At 51.3% G+C, this 13,821-nt stretch overlaps 1 protein-coding gene across 1 annotated transcript; it reads left to right on the top strand.

Moving 5' to 3' along the window:
- The first annotated feature begins 913 nt into the window (after positions 1-913).
- LOC149864360 (uncharacterized) lies at positions 914-12,511 on the top strand. The gene is made up of 2 exons (XM_090049532.1): positions 914-1,021; positions 8,433-12,511. The coding sequence occupies exon 2, from the start codon at positions 8,470-8,472 to the stop codon at positions 10,273-10,275; it is 1,806 nt and encodes a 601-aa protein (XP_089905658.1). The 5' UTR covers positions 914-1,021; positions 8,433-8,469; the 3' UTR covers positions 10,276-12,511.
- Positions 12,512-13,821: the final 1,310 nt, after the last annotated feature.

The raw sequence follows: 13,821 nt of genomic DNA, 5'->3' as shown, positions 1-13,821 counted from the left end.
AGGACAATTATAGCATACAAGTACAATGGACTATGGCCAATACCACCATCCTGCCTGTCACTCAGCTCAACTGTCCTCTTCCGCTCAGGCCTCCTTCAAGGTCCTCCCTTGAAAGCCATGCTTGAATCATGCCAGCTTTTTGTATATGGTAATCTCCAAGGTACAGCCTTTCTGGTACACCCCACAGAGCTACAACACTTTTTTTATTATTATTAATGTCTCAGGCTGAATTAGCCAAATCACTTCCCAGTTCCCTGACTGTGCAGAACTCAACTGTCTAAGTCTGTGTGGCACTACCACCAGCAAGCATCCTCCTTCCCAGACTAGAGCCTGGGACTTCAGATGCTTCCAAATCCCTGGCAGGCATCCTACACGTAGGCCCCACGGAGGAGGTCTGGGGGATGGGATACCCGAGTCTCACTTGCGCTTAGCCCAAAAGCTACACCTCTCCTTCAGGCTCTCACCATCTCACCCCTCCATTACTGCAACATCCTTCTCCTTTGGCTTGACCCAGTAGGTGCGCTCCACAGAAAGGCAGCGCTGTCCGCTGAGACCCGTGGAACACTTTCGGGGCCCACGCAGCGCACGTGCCACATCTGAGATCAAGTGTAACTAATGAGCGTGTCCCTGCACCCCGCGTGCGCGCTTCCCACGGAACAGCAGTCCCAAGGCCGCTCCCCGGCCTACGGATCCCCCCGCTGGACTTGAAGCAGCGGGACACCCAGGTACACGCCAGCCACCCGCAACACCTGACCCACCCCACCGGGTGCTTGGTTCTCGCAGCTTGCGTAGCAAGGATGCCCACTGCGCATGTGCAACGCGCAGAGGCCGAACCAGCGTAGGCTAGATTTGGAACCGGAAGCAGATCTGCCCCGAGGCACGTGAGTGCTGGGCCTGACCGGAAATGTTTCAGGGGACGGCCCAGTGGGGCACTCGCCGGGGAGGGGGGGGAGGGGATGTGTTTGGTTGGGACACCGGTCGGATGTGAAGGGTAGAGGGGGAGCGAGCTGTCGGCAGCCGGGTGAGTGCTCCCTGCTCCTGTGCCCCAGGAGATTAAGAGACTCCGGCCCTGGAGAGGACTCACAGGAAAGGCCGCGGCACGCGCGTTGCGGGAGCGATAGAGACCATTGTGCCTGTCCTGCGCGGGTGGCAGTAGGGTCGGGGGAGACAGTTGTACGCGCCCTGTTGCGGGGTGGGGATGGGGTTAGGAGAGACCACTGCGTTTGGGGGGCGGGAGAGACCACTGCGTGCGCTTGGTGTGAGGCGGGCATGGAGATGGCGATGGGGTTGGGAGCCCCTGCTGTATACACCCTGCTGCGAGGTGGAGAAAGTGTTTCACGCCCCTGGTGGGGGCATGAGAAGTGGAGAGGAGTGTAGAGCCTGCGCCCTGGGAGCCCCATGCCAACCCGTTGGTGGGAGATTGTTTTAGGGCCCACTCCCTCCATACTCTCCTGTGCTATATGCAGTGCTTGCTGGCTGTCCAGGGTGACAGCCCTGCTGTGTGCCTTCCCCCTCTGTTTGGGGAACTCTGTGCAGCCAGTCTGACTTGCCAGCTGAGGGAACCTCTTGTGCTACTGTGACCCCTGGCCCCAGGTCAGGTTGTGTTGTCTGGAGCCTGGTTCCATGGCAAGGCAGGGGCAGCTCTACCTCAGGAGTGGCCCTGCTGTTGTGGGTAGCTGCTTTACCAGCACAGCCTACTATGTAATCTGCCCAGCCAGGGCAGCTCTTGGGCAGCTCTTGGTCTCTCTCCCAGGCCTGCCAAGCCATGGCCACTGCTAAGCTGTGTATCATATAGAGCAGGGCTGTCTGACTTCTGATCCACTAGGGCACTGTAGGCCTCAGCTGGCCCACACAGGAACTCTTAGCCCCTTCTGTTGTTAGAAGGGGCCACTAAGCATGTAACAGCTAAATACTTGCAGCACCTAAAGTGAAAACAGGGATTGGAGTGGGAGCCAAAAGTTAATAATACATTTCACTAACACACATCTACTTTTTGTGTGAAAGTTGGTGATGAGCATATGAAGTAAGATAGGTCCCACAGCTGACCCTTGAGGGACTCCACTAGTGCTGGTGTCAAGTTTAGTTTTTCTCCGCTGCCATTTAACAAAATAAGTAGCACTACTGGGGCTGCAGGTAGGGGTGGTGCTAGTTCTGGCTGGTGGTGGTGAGGATCTGGGTGTGCACAGAGGAGTGAGGAGTGCCAGCTGCCTCAATTGTCTCCTTAGATTATCAGGCCTATTTATGTCACCCTGAGGGACGGGGTCTAGGCCCACCAAGTAACCTAAAGGCCTCCCTCAGATGAGGAGGCTACAGAAAATGTGACAACTGATTACTGGGGACAAATAATTTAAAAAAAAATCAGGGATGAGAGTGCTGGTCAAAGGTTCATAATAAGAATACCAAGGGACATACATTATCAGGGACCTTGAGTGCTGAAGAGGTGATTGTGACCCACTGCAAGTCTCTCAGACTATGAAAAGACTTCGTCTTTGTCCTGGGAGAAAGTGCCATTGTTCAGACATCCATGTCTCTTCTCCCAAAAAAATGGTTCACAGGATATGAAGTGCTAAGCTGTTTGTCCTGGGACATTGCAGAGTGCATCTTAATGGTTGTCCTGGGATTGCATTATTGAATCAATGGCAGAAAAAGAGCAGTACATTCAGCTGATCACTTAAAACCTGATTGAAAAGGTGACATGTCCATGCCAGTCCTGGGACTTCTCTGTTCTGGGACAAACACAGTCACAGCTAGCCTCAGGACAAATGCAAACTTTGTTCCCAGCCTTAGAAGAATGATCAGTCTATATTTTGAAATGCCCAGTGATGGCAAATCAGTTATATGGGTTGCTGTGACTCCTGAGTGGTGAGTAGAGGTAGTGGCTGATTATCCACACTTTAAAAAACTGTGCTTTGTTCTTAGTCTTGACAGTTTTGGCAGCTTCCAGCCATTAGATGTTGTGATGCCTTTATCTGGCACAGTGAAGAACCCTCTGCTACTAGATTTCTGTTCCACATGTAACTCATCTTCAGTCTGTTGCTTGGCAGCAACAAGGGCCAGGTTCAGCTTTAGAGTTTTACACGAATTCTCTGTCTTGGCTTGAGACTCCATCGAGAAACCTGGGGAAATGATTGCTGTCTGCATGCTTCCAGTGTGAACAACTCCCGCACTCGCAAGCAATAGTAAACTACAACAGGGTTTATTAAAGAGAAGCAAATAAACCATCTTGGGAGAAACCTTAACAGTAGCCCAACTCAACCCACTGTTAACAGTTGGTCACAGTCAGTGTGATCAGAGTTCTCTTCCAGACGCATACAAAGTGAAGTCATTAGCTGTGGGACTGGTGTAGATTCTAGTCCTAATCTTTCCCCCGTCCTTTCTAGCTGGCTCAGTTACCCTTAAAGAAAGGTGCTAGTCCTATAGCAGGGGATTCTGCTGGATGATTATGAAGCCAATCTAGAGGCTGTCTACTACATAACCCAATGAGGTAGCTGCTGCTTTCTGGAGACTCTACCACCTACACCAAAATGGCAAGTACTTGGTAGGAGGATCCAGACCAGAAGTTGTGATGCTCCTCACCATGGGTAGTTTCCTATTGTCACTGTGGGAATCGCTACTGCCACTCACCACTTGAGGTTCATTGCTGGAGATCCTGCTCTGCTGCTCACCACAGCTAGGGAACATTTCTGTGCCTTTGTTGCCATGTCAAAATGGTAGGGAGTTGTGAGTGGAGTACCAGAAGGATCTGTCCTGGGCCCTGTTTTTTCACTATGTTTATTAATTATTTGGATGTTAGAACAGAGAACTTCTTCAGTAAATTTGCAGACAACATGAAATTGTGAACACAATGGAGAACAGGACTGTAATTCAGAAGGATCTTAACAGATTGGAAAGTTGGACTGGAGCTACCTGGATGATGTTCAGTGCTGACAAATGAAAGGTGCTAGACCTTGAGAAGAATAATCAAAAACACAAGTATAAAATAGGTTACGTATGACTGAATGGCACCTGGACAAGAAAGGATATGGGAGTCTAGGTTCAAGTCATGAGAGGTGACAGGGCCTTTTCAGTTGGCATTGGTTAGGCCTTATCTGTAGTATTGTATATCCTACCTACATCCTTTGGCTTTTCCCAAATTCAGAATGGAAGTTCAGTAATATTACAGTACGATTAGGCTACTTACATATATGCCTGGTAAGTGTATACTTAACTGCATAACGTGACACCAGCCACTGTTTTGTTTTGGGTTTTGTTTTTTTTAAAGAAATGTCAGTTGTCTATATATTGGCTAATGCACAAACTATTTAAATATGTGGCATCTTCCAGCCCCCACTGTCACTTTTGTAACATAATTGTACTCTCTTTAACTGCATGCAGACTGGTGCTTGAAACTTGAAGGGTCAGTAGCTGCCAAAGGACTTCCTCTAATAGAGACCCTGAATAAGGACTGGAGCTCTAGTTAGTTTTAGGGCTTCTATTACCACTTTGCTTACAGCACATAATTACCATCGATATGAAGTTTCGATAAGTCATATCCGAAGGCTGGAAGGATTCCCAGGGTGTAATCTAGTCCAGAAGTGCTCAGCCTATCCAATCGTGTGGGTTAGATCCCACAAGCATGAGGTCAGTCCATGAGCCATCACAATCTAGTACATGTTACCTGGACCGCAGAGCTCCCAATGGGTCCAGAAATTTGGCTTTAGGAGATTAATGGTAGCATTTATAGTTGCAGCTCTGGGAGTAATTAATGCTGCTACTGCTTCCCCGTTGTCAAATTTCTGGACTTATGAGGAGCCCTTTGGGTCAGATCCAGCCTGTATGCTGGTGGTTAAGCACCACTGATCCAGCCCAAACCTGTGCTCAAGGCAGGGCCATCCTTATCTAAGCCATCCCAGGCATGCATTTGTCCAGCTAGTGTTTAACTTACAATGAATACATTCCACAGTTTCTCTAGTTCATTAATTTCCAGCCAGAGTGCTGCAACTCCATGGGCTGCTTCCAGATCCTTGAAAAAGTGCCTTGAAGTGCTAGGACAGGGGTGGGCAAAAAGGCAGACCCAGCCAATGGCTGGGCTCCGTGTCACAGCCCCTGCCCCTGTTGCTGCTGCTGGTTTCCATGAAGACCTCAGGAGCAGCAGCGCCATGACAGTGTGGGGCCAGGTTTTCCATGGAGACTGGCCCCAGCAGTGCTAGTAGGGCACAGCTGGACAGGGAGCTACTCTGTGGCCAGAGCCAGGATCTTGCAGTGGTGACAGCATGGTACGGAGCCAAGGCAAAGTCTCAATCTGCTGCCCGCATGACCCTGCCTGGAGTGTGCAGGCAGCAGATCGTAGCTACACCCTCACTCTGGACCACGCTGAAACTGCTGCAAGATCTCAGCCCTGGAGCAGCTCCCCACCCAGCTGCATGCCCTTCCAGCGCTGGTTGGGCTTGTCTTCATGGAAACCCTGGCTCCATTCTGTCTTGCCCCGCCACTGCTGGGGTCCCCATGGAAGCCAGGCGCTGTGAAATGGGCAGGGGCTGCTGGGAAAGGAGTCCTCCGTGGGCCTGATGCAGCCCACAGGCCAGACTTTTTTTGCCTGACTCTGTACTAAGAGATAAGCAGATAAGCACAGGATCAGGCTTGTCCCTGCCTGGCCAGTCCTCTACCACCACTGCCTTAGTCTTCTGCAGTGAGGTAACTAATGTAATATATAAATCAGTTTTTGAAATTTGGTGCTGCTCAGTTTACAAACTAATGGAGAAATACCTTGAGTCCAAAAAGGTTGAGAACCACTGATCTAGGGAACCTGCTCCAATGCTTAACCGCCCTCCTAGTTATAAAACTCTTAATACCCATCCTAAATCTCCCATTTTCATTTTACACTCATTATTTATTATCGTTCCCTGTGTAGACTCAGAGCTTTTGCTTGCCATCATCTTTATAACAATTCTTTTTGTATGTAAAAAAAACAATTTTCATCTTCTTCTCTCTCCTCTCTTCCACTGTATCTTCTCTTTTAGACTGAAGTCCAAGTTCTTCCAACCTTTCCTTATGTCTTGTTTCTAAGCTTCTGATTTTTTCTGGATCAGTGGATATTTTAGTTTGTCCACTTCTTTTTTTTTAATGTGCTGCACCAAACTGGACACAGTACTCCAGGTGAGGCCTCACTTGTACTAGAACAAACTGAAAGAATCTGCTTTTGATTTGCATAGACCACTCGTGTTAGCATTTGTTTTTTGCAGCAACACTTTACCGTTGCAGTCCACTATAATGCCCAGCTCCTTTTCTGTACCTACTGCAGCTGAGCCATTAATTCCATTTTATATTTGTGCATATGACTGTTCTGTCCTAAGTACAGTACTTCGCATTTTTCCTTATGAAATGTCATCCCATAAATCTTGGACCACTTCTCCAATGTATCAAGGTGATTTTGAATCCTAGACCTGTCCTCCAGGTGCGTGCTCCCCCCCCACACCCTCCCATCTTGGTGTTACCTGCAAATTTACTAAATACATTCCATTAGCTTTCTAATGTATTGCAGGCCTGACACTGTGCTCTTAAACCGGAGCATCAAACAGGTTGCCCCTCCCCTGGCTTACGTCTAGCGTGTGGGCTCTTCTTGGGCCAGCTCTGGACCAATCTCTGAAGACAAGAACAGTGATGGCAGAGTGAACAGGGTCAGGGACTCACTACAGTTAACACAGCCATTGCTTGCCCCTTCCTCTCACCATTGCCAGAATGTATCCCTAGAGAAGCTCTGTACCTTGGAATTTGGTGGCAGGCCCTACCCCTCTCATCATCCTCCTGAATTCCTGGCCCCAGCAGGAGCCCTGTGATGTGGATTCGACCCACAAGTTGTGCACTTATCACCCCTGTCTTGAACACTATTTCTTAAATACATTTGCCTTTCTATATTACGATTAACAAGCCTCCTGTTTCCTTCCAGTAATGGTCCACTAGTATTAGAGTGCTTCCTTTTGCTTTTCACATGTTTTTTAAAACTCCCTGCTCTTAACACTAGTGACTTTGGATTTCTTTTGGTATTTTTTTGCTTCCCTTACTGATTTTCTTCAATTCTCTAGCTTTTAAGCTATGTTGAGGTTGCAGTTAATTAACTTCAGCCTCACCATTCTTATGCTTTCAAATGTATTTTTAATGTATTTTTATTTATTTCTATTATTTATAACATCTTTTATTTCCCCTATAAGCCTGGCTGATTTTTCAGTTAATCAGCATGGTTACCTTTCTCAGTGATGGGCTGATGGCATTTGTGCATCTGGTAAAATTGTCCTGGATGTTTTCATGCATACTTTCTTAAATAAATTATTTCTCCCAGTTAACTTGACTTATCATTGCTTTTAGTGTTGTTAATGCAGACCCTTTTTAAAGCACCAATATTGTTTTTTTGCATGAGCAAGTAAAGATGGGGTGCTGGGTTGACTCAATAGCCATTCCCACAGCTGGTTGAATGCAGGGGCTGGGGCTTGCTCTGTCTCCAGAAACAGGCTGCTCCTGAGTGAGGCTTGTTGCCTGATATCTGGACACGGCATATTTTACAGTGCATAGGCTTGTAGCAGCTGTTGAGGCCTTTCCCTGGCTTGGGTAGTAAATGCAGCAGGTCCCTTGTCCACACAGATGGGTTTCTATGGGTGTAGCTCAGTCTCCTCTTTCTCTGAGAGGTGGTCTTTCAGGCTCACAGGTCCCATCAAGTAAGCTGGAATCCAGGCTTGTGGTGGTACAGAACACTAACCCCTGGCTTTGCCTCTCCTCTCCCCAAAGGACAGTGAAAACACTACAGGGCACTGGTGGAGAGACATCTTCCCTAATACAGACTGAGGAGCAGGGCCAGCAGGTTAGCTCAGATGCTTGCAGAGCAGGAGGAGGAAGTAGAGGAAGCCTATAAATATGGCAGGGCTGGCAATCTGGATGAGGAAGACCAGGAATATTTTGGGATGCTCCATCCTTAGTGAACATGGTCCCAGTGATATCCTGGCTGTCCTCTCTTCTAAGAATATATCCTGTGCCTTTGCTCAGTCACTTCTGGCTCTTGCTGCTGTGTTGCCTCCTCTTCTGTACCATCTGGTTCTGCTGTGTCCTAGCTCCAAGCCAAAGGGAATTTTGTGGATGTCCCCCACTGCCCAGTAGGTTTGCCTATCTCTGCGCTGCCCTGGGGCAGCCAAAGTTCAGAGTAGCCTTGAGCACCAGGTGTCAGGTACTGGAACCCTTATCAGGAAATGCCAGTTTGTGATAGGGGCCTTGTCCCTGAGGAAAAGCCCAGGGCCTTGCCCAAGCTTATCCCTACACCCCTATCCTATGATCTCCCCCATCACTGTGTCCTGTGCTTCCTTTCACAACTTACGTCTACTGTTTCTCCAGCCCTGTTCCCCATTCCCTGTCCCTAAGGTGGTTTTTTAGTCTCTAACACCTCCCCTTTTTCTCCTGATCTTTTGCAGAGGATCCAGTTGCTGATCCCTAGCCCAGGCAAGAGTCATGGAAGACAATCCCATTTCTCCAGCCAGCGAGCCCCCTTCCCCACCAGGGCACATCCGGATCATTGAGGCAGATAGCTCAGTGGAGGAGGAGGAGGAAGAGGAAGACATGGGGACCCTGAAGAGAGCAGCCCAAGGGCAGAGCAGGAGCAAAAAGGACCTACAGATGGTGGGGGTTTCCCCTGAGAGACAAAAGTTTTCATCCTCTCCTAGCCCCACTGGATGGTGCCAAGAGGGGCACAGCCCTCCAGACCACCGTAATGCTGATGGTCTGGGCCAGAATGGGTGTGAGGAGGAGGAAGTGGCCACTCTGTCATGCCAGGAGGTCCCCCAAGCTGAGGCACCAGGGAAGCAGCAGTCCTGCAAGCCATTCCGGTGGAAGCAGCGGCTGTATGAGCAGTTGGAGTCCATTCGGGCTGCTGCTCCCCCTGGCCAAGAAGGTGGGGAGCCAGCTGGTGCCGAGGAAGCAGGGCCGTCCCGGGGGAAGCAACTGCGGCTGCTCCAAGGCTGGGCTACCAACTTCCAGAGGAAGAAATATCTCTTGGAGAATGGGCAGGGGGCTGGGCTGAGGGACATGAGCTCTTCCCCATCCAGCCCCAAGGATGGGGAGCAGCGCCTGGTACTAGGGCAAGGCAAGTATTGGGAGTGGGAGGGAGCGGGGCCTGGTGCCTGTTCCCCCAAGCTGGCTGAGCCTGGCAGCACCTACTCCAAGCCAGACTTTGTGCATCTCATTGACGAGCATGGGATCTATTCTACAGCCAAACTGGTGCTGGGCGGGGCAGCAGGTGAAGAGCTGGAGGATGTGGTGGTGCTGCCACCCCACCTGAAGCAGGGTGGGGCTGGCCCCGAGCTGGAGATCCGGGAAGTGATCATAGATGAAAAGCCCTTCCAGTGCCGTGTGTGTGAGAAAACCTTTAAGCGGGCCTGGGAGCTATTCAGCCATGAGGTGGTACACAATGAGGAGCGTCCCTTCCACTGCGACCTGTGTGAGGCCTCCTTCAAGCGCCATTCTGACTTCAAGAGCCACCGGCTGGTGCATACTGAAGAGCGTCCCTTCCACTGCGAAATGTGTGGCAAGAAGTTCAAGCGGTCGTCCAACCTGCAGGAGCATCGCCGCATCCACACTGGGGAGCGCCCCTACCAGTGCGCCTGCTGTGACAAGAGCTTTAAGACGCCTTACGAGCTGCAGCGCCACATGCTCACCCACTGCACTGAAAAGCCCTTCAAGTGCAGCGACTGCGGAAAGGACTTCCCCACCACCAACTCTCTGGTGCTGCACCAGCGCCAGCATTGCGATGACAAGCCCCATGTCTGTGGCGTCTGTGGCAAGAAGTTCACATATGGACATAGCCTCAAGGTGCATGAGCGTGTTCACACTGGTGACCGGCCTTTTGTCTGCCCCATATGTGGCAAGGGCTTCAAGCAGTCAAACGCTCTCTCCTCCCATGAACGTGTGCACACCGGTGAGCGTCCCTTCATCTGCAAGACCTGTGGCAAGGCCTTCAAGCAGTCATCATACCTAGTGATCCACGAGCGCTCGCACACTGGGGAGCGCCCCTACAAGTGCGAGATGTGCGAGAAGGCCTTTGCCCGTCCCTCACTCCTGCTGCAGCACCACCGTGTGCACAGTGAGGAGCGCCCCTACAAGTGCAGCTTCTGTGAGAAGTTTTTCAAGGACCTGTCGTACCTCACAGTGCATGAGAAGGTGCACACAGGCGAGACCCCCTACAAGTGCAGTGTCTGCGACAAGGGCTTTGCCCACCCTTCCAACCTGCTGCAGCACCAGCGTGTACACCGTCACAGCTGACCTGCCCCTCACCTGCTCCTCTCTAGACTCCAGCCCAGGCCCCTGCAATGTGGCCTGTACAGTGCACAGTTCCTGCGGGGTGAACCCTACTCCATCTGTGGGGGCTCTGTGGGGAATGCCTGTCCCAGCATATGGCATGGGTTGGAGTGTGTATTTTTGGAGGCATTCACCTGGACTGTGCATGCCCTTTGCACCAGCCATTAAGGAAGCTGGGGCTTGCTGCTCTCTGCACACTAGGCAGGGCCTCCTGGCATGCTGCTAATGTGGCCTCTAGGTCTGGGGAGGTCTGGGCTGGGGAGCATCTGACTGCCTGCTTACTTCCAGGAGTTTTGGGTAAGAAGGATAAACCTTCAGCTTCCCTGCGTATCCTGGTGGTACGACCGCTGAGGGGGGCTTGCTCTGTGACACCTCCACAGCCTGTTTAGACAGTTGGGAGGGTGCTTAGTAAGGTTAATCCTGAAAGAAATTAATTTGGCTTCCCAGAGCCTGAAGAAAGAGCAATGCTAAATTTGGCCGTAGCAAGTTCACCTTTTCGTACTCCGTCCACCCAAAAACTGTCTCGGTGAACACCAAGGAGAGGACCAGATTGCCCTTTAAGCAGGGGCCTGGCCTGAAAGGGATTAAGGAGTTGATAGTTGCACCCCTGAAGCACTGACCCACAATAGGGTATCTCCAGCACTGGGCACTGCAGGTACCAAACAGTTAGGCTGACCCCCATCAGTAGAACTCTTCCCTCCACCTTTCCGTCTCCCACCCCAGTGCTTGAAAGTGCTCTATCAGCACTATTGCTCTCTGGGTTTCCTTTCTTCTGAGAGCAGAGTATTTGCTGAGGGAGTATTTGCTGAGGTCCAGTGTGGCTCCCTCCAGAGCGCTGTATATCTGGAAACTCTGAATTCCTTGATGAGCTCTGAAGTGGGGAGAGGAGGGTGGAAAGTTGGTCCCTTTGCTGCTTGGACGGGGCTTCCTAATGTGTCCTGCTGCATAGGGCTAGCCAGTTGTTCTTCTCCTCTGCCTTTCTCCCTTGCTTGCACAGGGGGAGGCTCAAGGGAAAATGATGGACAGTTAGCTTCAGGTGTCAAACCACCTCCCTCTGGGCGCTGGTCTGAGCTCCCTGACCAAGCTGTATTTTCATGCCTAGAGACCTTCCAGAACAACATTAGGTAGTGCAATAGTGAGAGTGCAATGTTGCCATGTTACCAGATAACCATGACCTGCCTTGTTCACTTCACTGTCATTTCCCCAGTGTTGCTGAGAATACATGCCTTTGACCCCTGGGATTCTTGTCAAGCCCTGGTGGGGAGTGTGGGGGGACTCTGGTTGAAGCCCCAGCACATTTGTCCTTCTGAGGGTTGTAGGAATTCAGTCTGTTAGGGCCTTCTGCACAGCCCCCCAGGGGAACCCGGTTCAATCTAAACAAGAGCGACAGGACACCCTTTTCTGGTCTGCTTATAGATTATAGGAAAGCACAGATGCCTGCTTGCTGTGGGTGCAAGCAGAGGCTTGTGTCCTCAAGGGAGACATAACAGCAGGCCTTCTCTGGAGAGCAGGTTGTGGCTCAGGTTAACTTAGTCTGAGGCTGCTGTTTCACCTGTAAGCCAATTTGAACTCAGACACAGCAGGTCTCTCCTGCCATGTTAACATTTTGCACTTGGGGTGAAGAGAATGGACCAAGATGAGCCTGCCAACCCTTTTGCATGGGAAGAGACTAGCCTGGTCACAACCACAGTGCTACATGACTCTTGCCACCTGGCCCCATAAAACTGGTGGAAAGGACTTAGAGGGATGGGACAGGCGAGAGTTCAGAGCCACAGAGCAGGCAGTGTATCTATTCTGTTCATTGCTCCAGTACCTAAGGGCCCCTCGTACAGGGCACCGCACAGTTGCAGGGTAAAAACCAATCCCTGCTCTGCAGTTCTTGGAGGGATTCTGCAGAGCATCTGCAGAGGATACATGTCCTGGAAGACCCAGGCGAGAACAACACACATATCCTTGGTTGAGAGCGAGGAGAGGCAAGTGCCACACAGGCTAATGGGATGTTTCACAGTGCAACACAATGTCTCCATGGGACTGGTTGTGAGTAGGTCTATGCGAATAGCGAAGTATTCAATTCGGATTCAGCCAGTTCGGAGGATGGTGATTCAGTTTGGTCATTCAAATCACCGTTCCCATTTGATATGGCAGAATCGGCTTTGAAAGATTCGGTGCTGATTCGGAGAGATTCGGTGATTCAGATTTACTGGGGAGAGGCAGGCATAGCTGGGCGGCTGCAGGTTCTCCCATGGCTCCTCTGGCTGTGCTTGCCTCTCCCCAGGTTGGGGGAGTCGTGGGAGAAGCCCCCATGGGTGCCCTGCCTGACCCCAGCCTCCTGGCAGTTAAAAAACTTCACACTCACTGGCTGCAGCAGTGGCAATCTGGGCGCTTGTGGCAGAGCCCCCCTGCACAGCATGGAACAGTAGGCATTGCCCCCTCCCCCACACCTGGCACCCCTGTGATGGCACAGGTGGAGGGTGGCTCAGCAGGGTGCTGTGCATTGTCCAGGAGCTGGGGCTGCTGGGGCTAAGCACTGCTGGGATCTGGGTGACTGCTGAAGCCCAGGGAATGTGGGGCTTTTTTCTTTTTTTTGAAGTGCTGGGAGGCTGGGGCTGGGCAGGGCAGCCATGGGGGCTTCCCCCATGACCACCCCCCCTGCCCCTGCCTGGGGAGAGGCAGGCGCAGGTGCAGGAGCTATGGGAGAACCTGCAGCCACCCAGCTGTACCTGCCTCTCCTCAGCTTGATCCAAATCTTTTCCGAATCGATTCAGATGCTCTGAATCAGTTCGGAGCTTTTAACGGGTCTCCTTATTCAATTCGGATTTGGAGATTCGGCCCCCGAATCAGGCCTAATCTCCAAATCAAATCGGCAACCAAAGCTACACACAGCCCTAGTTGTGAGTGACCTAAGCAAGTGAATGGGGGTAGCACTGGCTATAGGGCTGGGGTGGGCAAAATGCGGCCCGCAGGCCAGGCCATTCTATTTGGCCTGCGGGACCCCTAAAAAATTTACAAAATTAATATTTATCTGCCCCTGACTGCCTGTTATGTAGCCCTAGATGGCTTGCCAAAACTCAGTAAGCATCCCTCCACCCAAAATAATTGCCTGCCCCTGCTATTAGGAATATTGTGGTGTGGGCTGAGCCCACTGCACACTTGCTGCTGCTGAGAGAGGCTGTTTGCCCTATTGCTGGCAATGGGGCATGCCCCTGTCACTCCCTGGTCTTGGGAGTGCAGAGGGACCCAGAGCAGGAAAGTGGCAGGAATAGCTGTCCTGGGAGCAGGTGGTACAGCTGCAGTGCTGCCCATGGGCTACCCGTGAGTTACAAAGTACTCCTCTGGTAGATTTCATAGATTTCGTAGACATTAGGGCTGGAAGGGACCTTGTACTGGTGCATCCTGTGGGGACCCATGATCCTTCTTTGTCCTGGTTTTGGCTGCTGCTTCATGCAGTAGATGCTGGATCTTCTGCATCCAGAGAGGTTTGGCCTGTCATGCAGGTAGGCATGTGACCGG

This window comes from Crocodylus siamensis, chromosome 5 (assembly GCF_052110815.1).
Source record: "Crocodylus siamensis isolate JL-2025a chromosome 5, ASM5211081v1, whole genome shotgun sequence".
Classification (NCBI taxonomy): Eukaryota; Metazoa; Chordata; order Crocodylia; family Crocodylidae; genus Crocodylus; species Crocodylus siamensis.
Note: the sequence above shows the minus strand (reverse complement) of the source record. Positions and strands in the feature narration are given on the sequence as shown.

Bases quoted from the DNA above. Each gene is read 5' to 3' on its own strand.
- LOC149864360 (XM_090049532.1), top strand. From the start codon at position 8,470: ATGGAAGACAATCCCATTTCTCCAGCCAGCGAGCCCCCTTCCCCACCA.